Source organism: Haliotis asinina, chromosome 5, assembly GCF_037392515.1.
Source record: "Haliotis asinina isolate JCU_RB_2024 chromosome 5, JCU_Hal_asi_v2, whole genome shotgun sequence".
In the NCBI taxonomy this organism is placed as follows: Eukaryota; Metazoa; Mollusca; class Gastropoda; order Lepetellida; family Haliotidae; genus Haliotis; species Haliotis asinina.
In genome coordinates this window covers 52,593,085-52,608,347 of record NC_090284.1, presented here as the reverse complement: position 1 = coordinate 52,608,347, position 15,263 = coordinate 52,593,085, and the positions used below count along the sequence as shown (strand labels likewise).

Here is a 15,263-nt window from a genome sequence, read left to right as displayed (position 1 = left end):
GATTGATTTTTTAATTACCAACATCATTTTTAAAAAAAATTTCATAATAGCTCTATGAATTACCAATTCCACATTTTAATTTGCCGATATTTTCTCTTCCTTATTGGTACCTTGTATTAATCATGGTGTGTGCATGATCTCTGTGATTTGGCTGTAAATGTAGTGTCAACAAGCAAATGCTTTAACTGCTGTGAAAGCCACCACTTTGTTTGGTGCAACAGAGAATAAGTACTTCAGTCTTTCTAATCCTTAAAGATAGTCAGAGGGATTTTTTATGTTCAAGGAATGTTATTTCTGATATCCAAGGTTTGTTGAGTGTTGCCCAAACTTCTATGGTATACCTTTTCAAAGATCGTTCACATAAAGATACCTATCGTCATGATGCTGAAGATGCTTGTAGACATTGTAGACTTGCTGTGTGTGTCAAAGGAAATGCTCTAATGTATTCTAACAGAGCCTTTGAACAGCTTTTAGAATTAATACACATAAAGATTGAATTTTTGGATGTCAACCTCTTTATGATGAGGAACACAACATTTCGGAGTATAAACTTACTCTTTTATTAAATGTGTGTCTCAAAATAAAGATGTTGGCATCCACAATTTTTTCACCTTTATGTTCTAAGTGTTCTTGTAGTATGCACTTTGTAACATTTATTGCATATTTGTTGGATGGTTCTAAATTTGTACACGGAAATTGCAGCTGTAACAGGTTGTCATCCTCATGTTTAAATGTTGACATACATGTCATCCGTGGCGCCATAGTTAACTCTGCAGAACTGCACCTCTTAGTCATACCAGAGACTTACTGTCAATCTGTATTGTCCTGACCATGTTAATTTGTTTGTCAGCTATCCCAGTGTTGGTCCATCTCACAGCCCCTGAACTGCATTATTTTCCCTACCGACAAGACTTTCTGCAATGCTATAGCCCTAAATGAAGCAAGTCTAGATTTCCTCCATTTGAATCTCACTGGGGCTTCTTTTCAGTTTAAATCATTGGTTTCTATCCAAATAAGTGTTAGTCTTTCCCTCTGTGTGTTGTGTGTTAGTCTATCTGTCTGTGTGTTGTGTCACCAGGGAATTATGTATATTCAGAGACTAAGTGTTAGTCTTACCCTCTGTGTGTTGTGTGTTAGTCTATCTGTCTGTGTGTTGTGTCACCAGGGAATTATGTATATTCAGAGACTAAGTGTTAGTCTTACCCTCTGTGTGTTGTGTCACCAGGGAATTATGTATATTCAGAGACTAAGTGTTAGTCTGTCCCTCTGTGTGCTGTATCACTATGGCGGTAAACTGCTATAATCTACACCACTTCAACATTTTCCTGAAATCCTGTTCGAAGAAGAATCAATCCAAATTCACCAACTCTGAATATAACTGACTATATTTGTGAATGTCGTGTGATCTGAGTCGTGTGCACTTGAATGTTCCACACCTGATCCAAATTCACCAACTCTGAATATAACTGACTATATTTGTGAATGTCTTGTGATCTGAGTCATGTGCACTTGAATGTTCCACACCTGATCCAAATTCACCAACTCTGAATATAACTGACTATATTTGTGAATGTCGTGTGATCTGAGTCGTGTGCACTTGAATGTTCCACACCTGATCCAAATTCACCAACTCTGAATATAACTGACTATATTTGTGAATGTCGTGTGATCTGAGTCGTGTGCACTTGAATGTTCCACACCTGATCCAAATTCACCAACTCTGAATATAACTGACTATATTTGTGAATGTCGTGTGATCTGAGTCGTGTGCACTTGAATGTTCCACACCTGATCCAAATTCACCAACTCTGAATATAACTGACTATATTTGTGAATGTCGTGTGATCTGAGTCATGTGCACTTGAATGTTCCACACCTGATCCAAATTCACCAACTCTGAATATAACTGACTATATTTGTGAATGTCGTGTGATCTGAGTCATGTGCACTTGAATGTTCCACACCTGATCCAAATTCACCAACTCTGAATATAACTGACTATATTTGTGAATGTCGTGTGATCTGAGTCATGTGCACTTGAATGTTCCACACCTGATCCAAATTCACCAACTCTGAATATAACTGACTATATTTGTGAATGTCTTGTGATCTGAGTTGTGTGCACTTGAATGTTCCACACCTGATCCAAATTCACCAACTCTGAATATAACTGACTATATTTGTGAATGTCGTGTGATCTGAGTCGTGTGCACTTGAATGTTCCACACCTGATCCAAATTCACCAACTCTGAATATAACTGACTATATTTGTGAATGTCGTGTGATCTGAGTCGTGTGCACTTGAATGTTCCACACCTGATCCAAATTCACCAACTCTGAATATAACTGACTATATTTGTGAATGTCGTGTGATCTGAGTCATGTGCACTTGAATGTTCCACACCTGATCCAAATTCACCAACTCTGAATATAACTGACTATATTTGTGAATGTCGTGTGATCTGAGTCATGTGCACTTGAATGTTCCACACCTGATCCAAATTCACCAACTCTGAATATAACTGACTATATTTGTGAATGTCGTGTGATCTGAGTCATGTGCACTTGAATGTTCCACACCTGATCCAAATTCACCAACTCTGAATATAACTGACTATATTTGTGAATGTCGTGTGATCTGAGTCATGTGCACTTGAATGTTCCACACCTGATCCAAATTCACCAACTCTGAATATAACTGACTATATTTGTGAATGTCTTGTGATCTGAGTTGTGTGCACTTGAATGTTCCACACCTGATCCAAATTCACGAACTCTGAATATAACTGACTATATTTGTGAATGTCGTGTGATCTGAGTCATGTGCACTTGAATGTTCCACACCTGATCCAAATTCACCAACTCTGAATATGACTGACTATATTTGTGAATGTCGTGTGATCTGAGTCGTGTGCACTTGAATGTTCCACACCTGATCCAAATTCACCAACTCTGAATATAACTGACTATATTTGTGAATGTCGTGTGATCTGAGTCATGTGCACTTGAATGTTCCACACCTGATCCAAATTCACCAACTCTGAATATAACTGACTATATTTGTGAATGTCGTGTGATCTGAGTCATGTGCACTTGAATGTTCCACACCTGATCCAAATTCACCAACTCTGAATATAACTGACTATATTTGTGAATGTCTTGTGATCTGAGTCATGTGCACTTGAATGTTCCACACCTGATCCAAATTCACCAACTCTGAATATAACTGACTATATTTGTGAATGTCGTGTGATCTGAGTCATGTGCACTTGAATGTTCCACACCTGATCCAAATTCACCAACTCTGAATATAACTGACTATATTTGTGAATGTCTTGTGATCTGAGTTGTGTGCACTTGAATGTTCCACACCTGATCCAAATTCACCAACTCTGAATATAACTGACTATATTTGTGAATGTCTTGTGATCTGAGTTGTGTGCACTTGAATGTTCCACACCTGATCCAAATTCACCAACTCTGAATATAACTGACTATATTTGTGAATGTCTTGTGATCTGAGTTGTGTGCACTTGAATGTTCCACACCTGATCCAAATTCACCAACTCTGAATATAACTGACTATATTTGTGAATGTCGTGTGATCTGAGTCGTGTGCACTTGAATGTTCCACACCTGATCCAAATTCACCAACTCTGAATATAACTGACTATATTTGTGAATGTCGTGTGATCTGAGTCGTGTGCACTTGAATGTTCCACACCTGATCCAAATTCACCAACTCTGAATATAACTGACTATATTTGTGAATGTCGTGTGATCTGAGTCGTGTGCACTTGAATGTTCCACACCTGATCCAAATTCACCAACTCTGAATATGACTGACTATATTTGTGAATGTCGTGTGATCTGAGTCGTGTGCACTTGAATGTTCCACACCTGATCCAAATTCACCAACTCTGAATATAACTGACTATATTTGTGAATGTCGTGTGATCTGAGTCGTGTGCACTTGAATGTTCCACACCTGATCCAAATTCACCAACTCTGAATATAACTGACTATATTTGTGAATGTCGTGTGATCTGAGTCATGTGCACTTGAATGTTCCACACCTGATCCAAATTCACCAACTCTGAATATAACTGACTATATTTGTGAATGTCGTGTGATCTGAGTCATGTGCACTTGAATGTTCCACACCTGATCCAAATTCACCAACTCTGAATATAACTGACTATATTTGTGAATGTCGTGTGATCTGAGTCATGTGCACTTGAATGTTCCACACCTGATCCAAATTCACCAACTCTGAATATAACTGACTATATTTGTGAATGTCGTGTGATCTGAGTCGTGTGCACTTGAATGTTCCACACCTGATCCAAATTCACCAACTCTGAATATAACTGACTATATTTGTGAATGTCGTGTGATCTGAGTCATGTGCACTTGAATGTTCCACACCTGATCCAAGTTCACCAACTCTGAATATAACTGACTATATTTGTGAATGTCGTGTGATCTGAGTCATGTGCACTTGAATGTTCCACACCTGATCCAAATTCACCAACTCTGAATATAACTGACTATATTTGTGAATGTCGTGTGATCTGAGTCATGTGCACTTGAATGTTCCACACCTGATCCAAATTCACCAACTCTGAATATAACTGACTATATTTGTGAATGTCGTGTGATCTGAGTCATGTGCACTTGAATGTTCCACACCTGATCCAAATTCACCAACTCTGAATATAACTGACTATATTTGTGAATGTCTTGTGATCTGAGTTGTGTGCACTTGAATGTTCCACACCTGATCCAAATTCACCAACTCTGAATATAACTGACTATATTTGTGAATGTCGTGTGATCTGAGTCATGTGCACTTGAATGTTCCACACCTGATCCAAATTCACCAACTCTGAATATGACTGACTATATTTGTGAATGTCGTGTGATCTGAGTCGTGTGCACTTGAATGTTCCACACCTGATCCAAATTCACCAACTCTGAATATAACTGACTATATTTGTGAATGTCGTGTGATCTGAGTCATGTGCACTTGAATGTTCCACACCTGATCCAAATTCACCAACTCTGAATATAACTGACTATATTTGTGAATGTCGTGTGATCTGAGTCATGTGCACTTGAATGTTCCACACCTGATCCAAATTCACCAACTCTGAATATAACTGACTATATTTGTGAATGTCTTGTGATCTGAGTCGTGTGCACTTGAATGTTCCACACCTGATCCAAATTCACCAACTCTGAATATAACTGACTATATTTGTGAATGTCGTGTGATCTGAGTCGTGTGCACTTGAATGTTCCACACCTGATCCAAATTCACCAACTCTGAATATAACTGACTATATTTGTGAATGTCTTGTGATCTGAGTTGTGTGCACTTGAATGTTCCACACCTGATCCAAATTCACCAACTCTGAATATAACTGACTATATTTGTGAATGTCTTGTGATCTGAGTTGTGTGCACTTGAATGTTCCACACCTGATCCAAATTCACCAACTCTGAATATAACTGACTATATTTGTGAATGTCTTGTGATCTGAGTCGTGTGCACTTGAATGTTCCACACCTGATCCAAATTCACCAACTCTGAATATAACTGACTATATTTGTGAATGTCGTGTGATCTGAGTCGTGTGCACTTGAATGTTCCACACCTGATCCAAATTCACCAACTCTGAATATAACTGACTATATTTGTGAATGTCGTGTGATCTGAGTCGTGTGCACTTGAATGTTCCACACCTGATCCAAATTCACCAACTCTGAATATAACTGACTATATTTGTGAATGTCGTGTGATCTGAGTCGTGTGCACTTGAATGTTCCACACCTGATCCAAATTCACCAACTCTGAATATAACTGACAATATTTGTGAATGTCGTGTGATCTGAGTTGTGTGCACTTGAATGTTCCACACCTGATCCAAATTCACCAACTCTGAATATAACTGACTATATTTGTGAATGTCGTGTGATCTGAGTCGTGTGCACTTGAATGTTCCACACCTGATCCAAATTCACCAACTCTGAATATAACTGACAATATTTGTGAATGTCGTGTGATCTGAGTTGTGTGCACTTGAATGTTCCACACCTGATCCAAATTCCCAGGTGGTTATGCAGAAGTACATAACCTATAAGACAAATTACTGGTCCTCCTGATAAGATTATTCACATATTGATTCTGAAATTGAAAATCATTTTCTTTTTGAGTGCTCTGTTCATACTTCTTTAAGCCTCTCAGTGGGAGATTGTCCTTCAAATATTTCATTCTGAAAGTTCAGACAGTACTTTTATTTTGAGATTGAGTGGCAAATCGGTAGACGGCTAGTTAGTAGTGTTGTTGTTTAGCTCATAAAAGTTGATTTTAAAACAAAATTGTTTATGGTAATGTAGCGAGAGCGACAGTTATGCCTTCTTTAAAAACTGTTCTTGTTTCTTGTCACTTTTGTAAAATATGTGTTGGGCGGGCATATTATATTTTTATGTTTCATTTTTATTTCATGTCCCAAACTCCTTGATTTCTAATGAATTTAACATTTTTTTCTGATAGAAAATCAAGGCATAGAAGTGTGGTAAAACATTTTGAGAGTCAAAGTTAGTGTGAAAAGTGCACACAAAAAAATCTTTGGGTCGCGTTAAGTTTTTGGGTCAGGCGGTACTGAGAAACTAGAACATTTTTATAGTTGGCTTAAAAAGAAACTTAATGTTTTGGAAGTCCATCTAATCTTCAACTGAAAGTGTGTGTTTGAGACTGATGCACCTTTTATATTGTTAATATTTTACATCATTAGTATACTTTTTAATAGCTTTTCCCATACCACGCAACCCTCTTTCTTTTTAGATGAACCCAATGATAGGTGTGAATGCATTTTCCTTATCTTCAGTCATGAATACTTCATCAAAAGTTCATAAAAATTCACAGTGCATGGCTGTGTATATAAAGTTCCCTCCATCATATCAACATCAATAGAGAGAGTGTCTGACTTTTCATCCAACACAAAATGATTGGCACCTGCTTTGACATGAAGTTGAGGGTTATAATTGCATCTGTGACCAACCACAAACAGACAATGAAGACCAGACACTCTGCACAACCCCCCCTCTCCACATGGCTACCTGCTGCTCCAGCAGAGTGGGGGACTCATGACACACGAACCCATGACAATCTGGGTCAGTCTTTTTACCTGCTGGCAGTGAAGCAGTCACTCTACTACGCTGCTCACACAGGAACATTGTTACAGCAATCCTCGTGTGTTCATTAGCTGCCTTTCTTGGAAATACTTGGACTTGTGCTAGAAAGGTGTAAAATCTCAGTTGGACGTGTTTCAAATACAACTGAGATGCTATTCATGTGGTCCTGGAGAGTTTTAGCTGGCTTATAACTGCTGTAGCATGGAGAGCTGCACTTATGTTACTTACAGAACTTTCATGATTAATCTTATGCTGTGTTTGAAGTCAAGTCATCTCTGTTTACATATGTGACATCATAAAACTGCTTAACTTACAACACAACAATATTTGCAGTGGAGTACCTGTGTTTTTTCCTTTCAAGGAGATTACATCAATGGAGACGTTGAAATAGTCTACATTCTTCTCTTATCTATAAACAAAGACCAATTGTGATGAGATGGAATAATGACAACTTGTTATTGGGAATGTGGACCCTGATTTCAAGGTTTTCCTGAAGGAAATGCCCCACAAATGTGTGTGTGAGTGAAGTAGGTGACTGTTTAAGTGGACTGCAGCTGTTTGTAAATGAGCCTTGTCTTGTGTGTGGGGGAGGGTACCTGTGTTGATTGCCCCCTATCCTGGTGTTTGTGCTGGGCTAGCACACAGACATGACTTGGGACGACTCCTCCATCATAGAACTGATCCCCATTCAAATAATAGCCTGGTAATGTACCAAAAACAAATTTCCCTGGCTCTACTCACTTTTGTTTATTTTGTTGAATTTTTCTTGAGGAGCGTGTTTTCTTACAGATGCCTTTTTGTTTGGAAATGTCGTTTCTGTCTACCTCATGATAAATAATCAAATTCAATTTTGATAAAGTGTGTTATTTAAGTTGAAACAGAGATTTTTATAGGATATGTTTACTTTTTGTCAGACTTGTTCCTTGAAGAAGAAAGATTAGATTTTGCTCACTTGATATATGTCATTTAAATGAATTTTTGTGTGTGAGAAAAACACGAAAGAAAAAACACTGGTGACATGGAGGCCAATATCAGCCGAAGTAAAAACAATGCACTGAAACTACCCATTGTTTCAGTGTAGAAAAACGAGCACATTAATGTTTGATGTGTCTGTAACAGTATGTGGACTTACTGGACATAAACACGCAATGGGAAATAATCACAGTCCATGTTTCGTAGCATTACTGGACTATGGGGCCTATTTGCCTCATTAGCGCAGGGGCTGGCTATGTCAATGTAGGTTAACCTGGGCATAAATCCACGTGTCTCCTTGTGTGATATAACACAAGATACTTACAAGGTGGACAGAAATATGATCCTTTATACCATAATGTGTGGACAAACGAACAAGGACACGCAATGCTGAAGGGAATTCACAAGTGTTATTCTTGAAGCATCTTGATGTGTGTGGGGTGTGGATTATGAGAAGGGAGGTTTTATCATATGTTGACCCACAGGACAATAAGAGCCATATCATGAGATCACATTGCTGATAGAACTACTGTTTAACAGTGTGTTCTTTTGTTGGCTTCGGTTCTGAAGACCCCATCAAGCAGTGTTGAGGGGCATATTTTGCCTGTTGCTTGGAAACTTCGTATGGTACAAGGTATTCAAGAAGCAGGAACAATAATGACTTGCTGCTTTGAATAGGGTGATTTAATAGTTTCACAGCTATTTGAGGACATAATACTTGGAGTTTTAAATGTCGGTTAATTAACATTTGTTTAACCTAGAATCTAAGTGCTCTTAGTCATTATGTTTGAGTCGGTTAAAATGCATACTAGTGAAAGGCCCTTGCAATTTTGTCTTGCGTATAAAACCTGTGCTTATCATTTTTAAATCATCACCTGGTTCATTTTAACACAAAAAGTTTCAGCTTCATCTTTGCCTTAAACGGAAAAGAAAAGAATACATTGTGAATTGTGAATCTGTGATTGAAATAATTTCATGCGTAGGTCGTATATATTGATATCATTGATATATTTTACCTGAAGGATCAAAAGATAAGTATAAGACAGTTGACATATGATACTGGGTGACCCTGATACAACTTATGTTTCAGTGTAAGATTAGCTAGAGTGACATGTTGACATCACAGGGGTAATAAATTGACTCAGTACATCAATGAATACCACAAGAGGTATCCTTGACTTTTAAGGCAAACAGAAAATAGCCCTTATTTACTGGTGTAGGTGTGATGTCTTCTGTGTAGTTTAGACCCTCTGTGACAGATTCTACATCTTCGATGCTGGAACCACTATATGGCCTAAATGTTTGCAGGAATTGGTGACACAGTTAACATTGACATATGTCTGTATTAACAACACAGTTACTGCTTATAAATATATTTGAGTATTACATGTAGAGATAAATGTTTAGAATGGCATTGATGTATGTTCTTATTCAAATATTTGATGTATAACCATACATCCTTTGTCAAACTTGATGGCTTTTGAACCCTTTCCAAAGTCACCCTGTCTTAAAATGTGCTGAATGTTTGTGTCCTAAAGCAACATACATTATACATGTAACATGTCAGACCCTTTCCATAGAGTTTGACACTCCAAATAAGCGATAGTGATTCTGACAATTTTGATGAGCAAATCCATCTTGTAATGTCAGACATCTATGTCTTGTTTGTATTTTAGTTATGTAAGTAAGCAAGGCAGAATTGTGTCATTAGATGTGGAAAGCGACGTGGTATCAATAGCAACATTGCACCATTTAATAAGAGGTGACTAATGGGATAGGATGGTCAGGCTCAATGACTTGGTTGACATATGCTATTGGTATGATGTGCTGATCAATGCTCATGTTATTGATCACTGCTGATCAATGCTCATGTTATTGATCACTAGATTGTCTGGTCCAGACTCAATTGTTTACAGACCGCTGTAAACGAAGTCTTGAGAAAACATGTCCCCATTGCTAAGTATGTGCAATTCATGATTATGTGGAAAACATCATTTTGTATATTTTTCGTATACCATGGCATAAATGTAACCTTTGTTATATTGCAGAGTCACCACATGGAGAATCCCTATGTGAGCGGAGGGCGTTGGGGCCAACAGCAGTCACAATATGATGCTTCACAGGTACGTTGTGAAATCTGCACCCCTTGACTCTGGAGGAAGTTTGTGACAAAAATACTTGTTCTAGATCTACTGATCTACAGTTATTCAATATTGTTATCATTTGCTTGAAAACTAGTTGTAATAACTTTGTCTATTTACAGTGTGATTGTGTTACTTGACTTGTAAAATGTATCCTAAGAAATTTTGCTGAGAAATATGTGGAACAAAGTAATGAGTGAACAGCATCAGCAATATGTCATCATTCTGGAGTTAAACAAGGTTGTAAAAACTGCATTGGATATGAGTAAAAATAAGGCATGTACAATCTTTGAATTAAACAACTTTTCTGTTTAAATGTATGATGTTATATTGTAACAGTAAGTCTCATCAAACCAAGTTATGAGCATATATGAACTCTTTACCCCAGGCTTATGTAATATGTTGACTTAGTATTTTTCATTGCAATGTTCTTCTTGCAGGTCCAAGGGATGAAGAAACAGATGAAGGATGCCAAGGACACTGTCCAGAAACAGAAGTCCGAGATTGACAACTTAAAGTCCAAACTCGACATGTCAGTTTCCAAGCTCACAGGGACAGAGAAGGCTCTTTCGGAAGCCTTGAAGAATCTTAAGCAGGAGAAGGATCGGTTCATAAAGCTGACAAGTGAGTGGAACCGACGAATCAGAACCCTGGAAACTGAATTGAAGGATAAATCATTGAAGCTAGAAAGAAGTCGTGAGAGCCTGTTATCAAAGGAGCGTGAATGTCAGCATCTTGAGTCTGATGTTAAGGGCCAGCAGCAAAAGTGTCGAGAACAAGAAAGGGAGATCCTTAGGATGAAAGCAGTTGAATCTGAGTATAAACAATTGAAAGAAAAACTGGAGTCAAAGGAAAAAGAACTGTTGGCCATGCAGAAACTGCTGAAAGAGAAAGAATTGGAATGTAAGAAGGTGGCAGAAAGTTATGAGAAGCAGATAGAAGAGATGGAGAAAGAGTATGGTCATGAAAGGGATGACCTTGAGAATCACCTTGAGCAGATGAAAGCTCAGTTGTGTCAGGCTCATGAGAGGCAGACCACAATGAAGGATTCTATCACCAGCAACATTTCTGATCTAATGAGAGAGAAGAATGAGATCATTTCACAACTGGAGGAAAAGTTGATTGAAAATGAGAAAAAGATGGAAGACATGAGTGAGAACTTCCAGGCAATGATGGCCGAAAACACAGAGCTGGTACATAGTATAGAGTCTCTACAGGATGAGAAGACAAGGCTTCAGGACAAGCTTGGAGAGATGGAGAAATACCTGGATGGACTTCATGACAAGATAACACACTATGAGCCAGACAATGTGTCTCTCAGGAAACATATGGATGAACTCAGGAAAGAGAACCAGCTTCTCTCAGAGAAGCTCAGCTCTGAGAAAAAGTCCTACTCTCAACACCAAAGAGAAAAGGAGGAGCTTCAGAAGACAATACAAGATTTGAACAAACAGATTCAGGGACTTCAGTTGAGGCTGATAGAGAGGTTTGAGGACATTGACCATGCTCATTTGAGCAGGTCTTCCTCAAGGGGAGATAGTCAGGAACTCCTCCATAGTGTACTTATCATGGACGCGGAGCTCAAGGAAATCAATGCAATGCTTCTTGAGCTGCGGCAAAATTTCGATGCATATCTGGACTCTCTTCAGGGAGAAAGCCGTACAAAGTTTACGAGTTTGGCTGATATGATTGAGGACATTGGCAGAAAGTGTCATTCTGTGCAGGAAATTTTAAAGGACTCTGTTGACCCCTCACTTGCAGAGTCTGTAGGTTCTGATTACAAACATGATATTAAGGTAGACTCTTCTTCAGAGAGCCATGTGATAATGACTGAATATGGTAGCCTCAAGGACAAATTTGACTGTGCTGTGGCAGAGTTGAAAAAGTTGAGGAAAGAGGTGAATGATGTGTACAGGAGTTGTGATAAACTTGAGTCAGAGGATCAGAGGCTAAGGGAAAAGGTGAAGAAAATGGAAGAAGGATACAAATCTCAATTAGAGCAGGTGATCAAGAAGGCTGATATGCTTTCTGCTCAGGTTGGTGTGAGGGGAGGTGGAAGATTGTCCCAATCTTCCAGCCATGAAACCATTCCTTCAGATCTTTCTGCAAACATTGAACAACAGCTGAACAACCTTGAACAAAAACTTTTACTTGTTGAAAAGTCAATTACTGATAATGAAACAAAAGCTAGCTCAGGTACTGTTAAGACCCAGAGTAGCTCAAGGCTCTCATTGTCTCCTGGTGATAGTCAAAATATTGTGCAGAAACTCAAAGAAATGAAAGCTCAATTAGAAAAGTCAAATTCTCATTTATCTTCAATAGCCAAAAGTATAACTATAAATACAGACAAAATGGACACTAGTGAAACTGCAGGTGCAGAGTCTTTACAGTCACGGATTGATAAGTATGGCAAGAAGATTGACAGTTTAGCAAGTAAAATAGAACAAGGATCAAAGCAAATGTCAGGGAACCCACATGGGGTAGGTGGTCCACAAGACAGTGCAGCTGTGGATGAGTGTTTCAGGGAAATCAAGGAGAAGCTTCAGGAGATCAATGAGCAGCTAGATGGCTTAGAAGAAGACTCTGATTCTGATGATGAGGAACAGGAGCAAATCACAGTGGAGGATGTGAGAGAGAGGGTAGCTAACCTGATGGGCTACCTCGAACAACATTCCAACATGACTCAGGCAGACTGGAACATTCTTGGAATGTTGCAGAGACAACTGGTGTCATCAGATAAAACCACAACCAGCACTGAGGAGCTTAGTTCTGGAGACAAGCTCCTCTTGTACTCTGATCGTCTTGCTATGGAAGCTGTTATCTTGCAGGAAATGTCTGTTCTTCTTTCAGATGAATATGGTGATGAGAACAGAGATACTGTGTTGAAAGAAATTGATGCTCATAACTGTCATATGCTGTTGACCCAGCAGATGATAGAGAAAGAAACACAGTCAATGCATATAGAGAGAAAGGAAGATGTGATGAGATCCTATGCTTGTCTTTTGGCAGAAAAGATAGTTCTTGAGGATCAGTTATTGTCACCAGCTGTTGATCAGAATGAGTCCATGGAGGATGACTCTAGTCTTGGACTTAGTCGTCCCAGAGTCCTTGCAAAAGAGGCTCTAATAAGATCTCAGTTGGATGCCCATATTAATAACTGTTTGGAGAAATCTCTCAATGTCCTTGATCCAGTCTCTACTCATATGATCACCAAGTCACTGATTCAAGGAGAACTCACTTATGCACTGAATACAATCAAAGAAACTCTTGTGTCTTTCGATCGTCAAGGAGGTGTTGACATGTGCAAAAAACGTAGAGATTTCTTGTATAGGCAAATGAAAGCCAGGGAGAGAGTTTTAGTGAACTTGGTGGAAGAATACCAAGTTCAGATGGTGAAATCATTAGCTGTGATTATTGCCAAGGAAGGAGAAGAAGTAACTGTTTTCGAAGGTGCTGAGAGTGTTCTTGAAGACGTCTGCTCTGAGATCTCTACAGTGATGGAGAAACACATTCAGAGTCACAAAGAAAATGTTCGCTATGCTGAGGACACAGAAACAGCCCACAAGCATGATTTGATTGTAGACACCTTAAGGGCAGATAGAGAGAAGGTGTTAGCTGCAATCAGGTTAGAACATACCAATTATGCAAGTCAGGAGGAACCTAGGAGTGATGATGTTGAACTCCCTTTGCAATCAGTTGACACTACAATAGAAAACTTTGGGCAAATCATGGTTCAAAATGCAGTCATGAAGGCAACATCTGTGTTTGTGAGTGAATTGTATGCAAAAGAAGACTTGTCTTTAGATGTTGATTCTAGTGATGATGAAAGTGTGGTTTCTGAGTTTGAGGCTGATAAAAGCATAAACATTTTTGTGAAGTCTTTGAGTGGCATTTTAGCAAAGGAGGCTTCCTCCAAAAGAACTTTGGCAGCACAACTTGCAAATAATACCCCAGAAACACCAGGGAATATAGTTGGAAGGATACCTGACGTAAGTAAATATCCTCCTCGGTTATCTAGGTATGCTGACTCAATAGTGAGAGAGTCAGTGTTCCAGGCTCAACTAACCTACACATTGCATAAAGCAAAACTACAGCATGATAGTGAACTTGAACAATTGAAGCATGACTATCCATTAAGGAAACCTGAGATCATGCACGAGGAAAGTAGAGACTCAGATATTGACTTCCATGGTGTCCTCTTGCCTCTTGAGGAGGTTATGGAGAACAAGTATGAGGATGAGCTTGAGGTCCTGCAGGTGATAGACAAGCAGGTGACTGTGCTGAAAGATGTGGTTAAGGATGCAAAGTCTCGGAACTGGTCCCAGGTTGAGGACCAGTTGCGACTACTAGAGGAAACCTTCCAGCATCAAATGGTGGCAGCTCAGGAAAGACATGATGTCCAAATGGAAGTGTTCAAACAGGAACTGATGAAGGTGGAAAGGATGTGGGAGGACAGAGAGAATGAGCGTGTTGGTTTCGAAGGAGAATGCGGTCAGCTGCATGTGTACCTGGAGTCCATGCGTGCCAACCATGATGAGGAGGTGGAGAGGATGAAGCAGGATGTGATGACTGCTGTCAGTGCCATCAGGGCAAACGAGGAAACTCAGATGATTGCTCAGGTCCAGAAACTCAAGGAACAACTGGCTACACAGACAGAGAACCTCAAGGTTGGTTGTAGCTGTAGTTTATAGATACATGTGATAGAACACCCATGTGTAGAAAGTGGAAATCAGGAATCTTCCTGGTGATAATTTCCTGTAGGGTTAGTAGTAGTTTCACATGAGTTGTCTCAATAGGTTAAAGAATTTGTTGTATATTCAGTTTATTTCTGCAGGTAATTATAAGGGAATAAGATTTAGTTACTACATTCACAGAATAGAAAACTACATGTGTAGACAAGTGAAATGATGAAGCATGTGAAGAATTTCTTTTTGTGATAATTTCTTATGA

At 38.9% G+C, this 15,263-nt stretch overlaps 1 protein-coding gene across 2 annotated transcripts in view; it reads left to right on the top strand.

Annotated features, from left to right (window-relative positions):
• Window positions 1-15,263, top strand: part of LOC137284796 (uncharacterized) — a 106,575-nt gene that overhangs the window by 82,206 nt on the left and 9,106 nt on the right. For both annotated transcript variants that reach the window (XM_067816777.1, XM_067816778.1), the window contains 2 exons: window positions 10,221-10,295; window positions 10,754-14,980. In XM_067816777.1, the coding sequence (XP_067672878.1) occupies window positions 10,221-10,295; window positions 10,754-14,980 (4,302 nt within the window). The remainder of the gene's footprint in view (window positions 1-10,220; window positions 10,296-10,753; window positions 14,981-15,263) is intronic.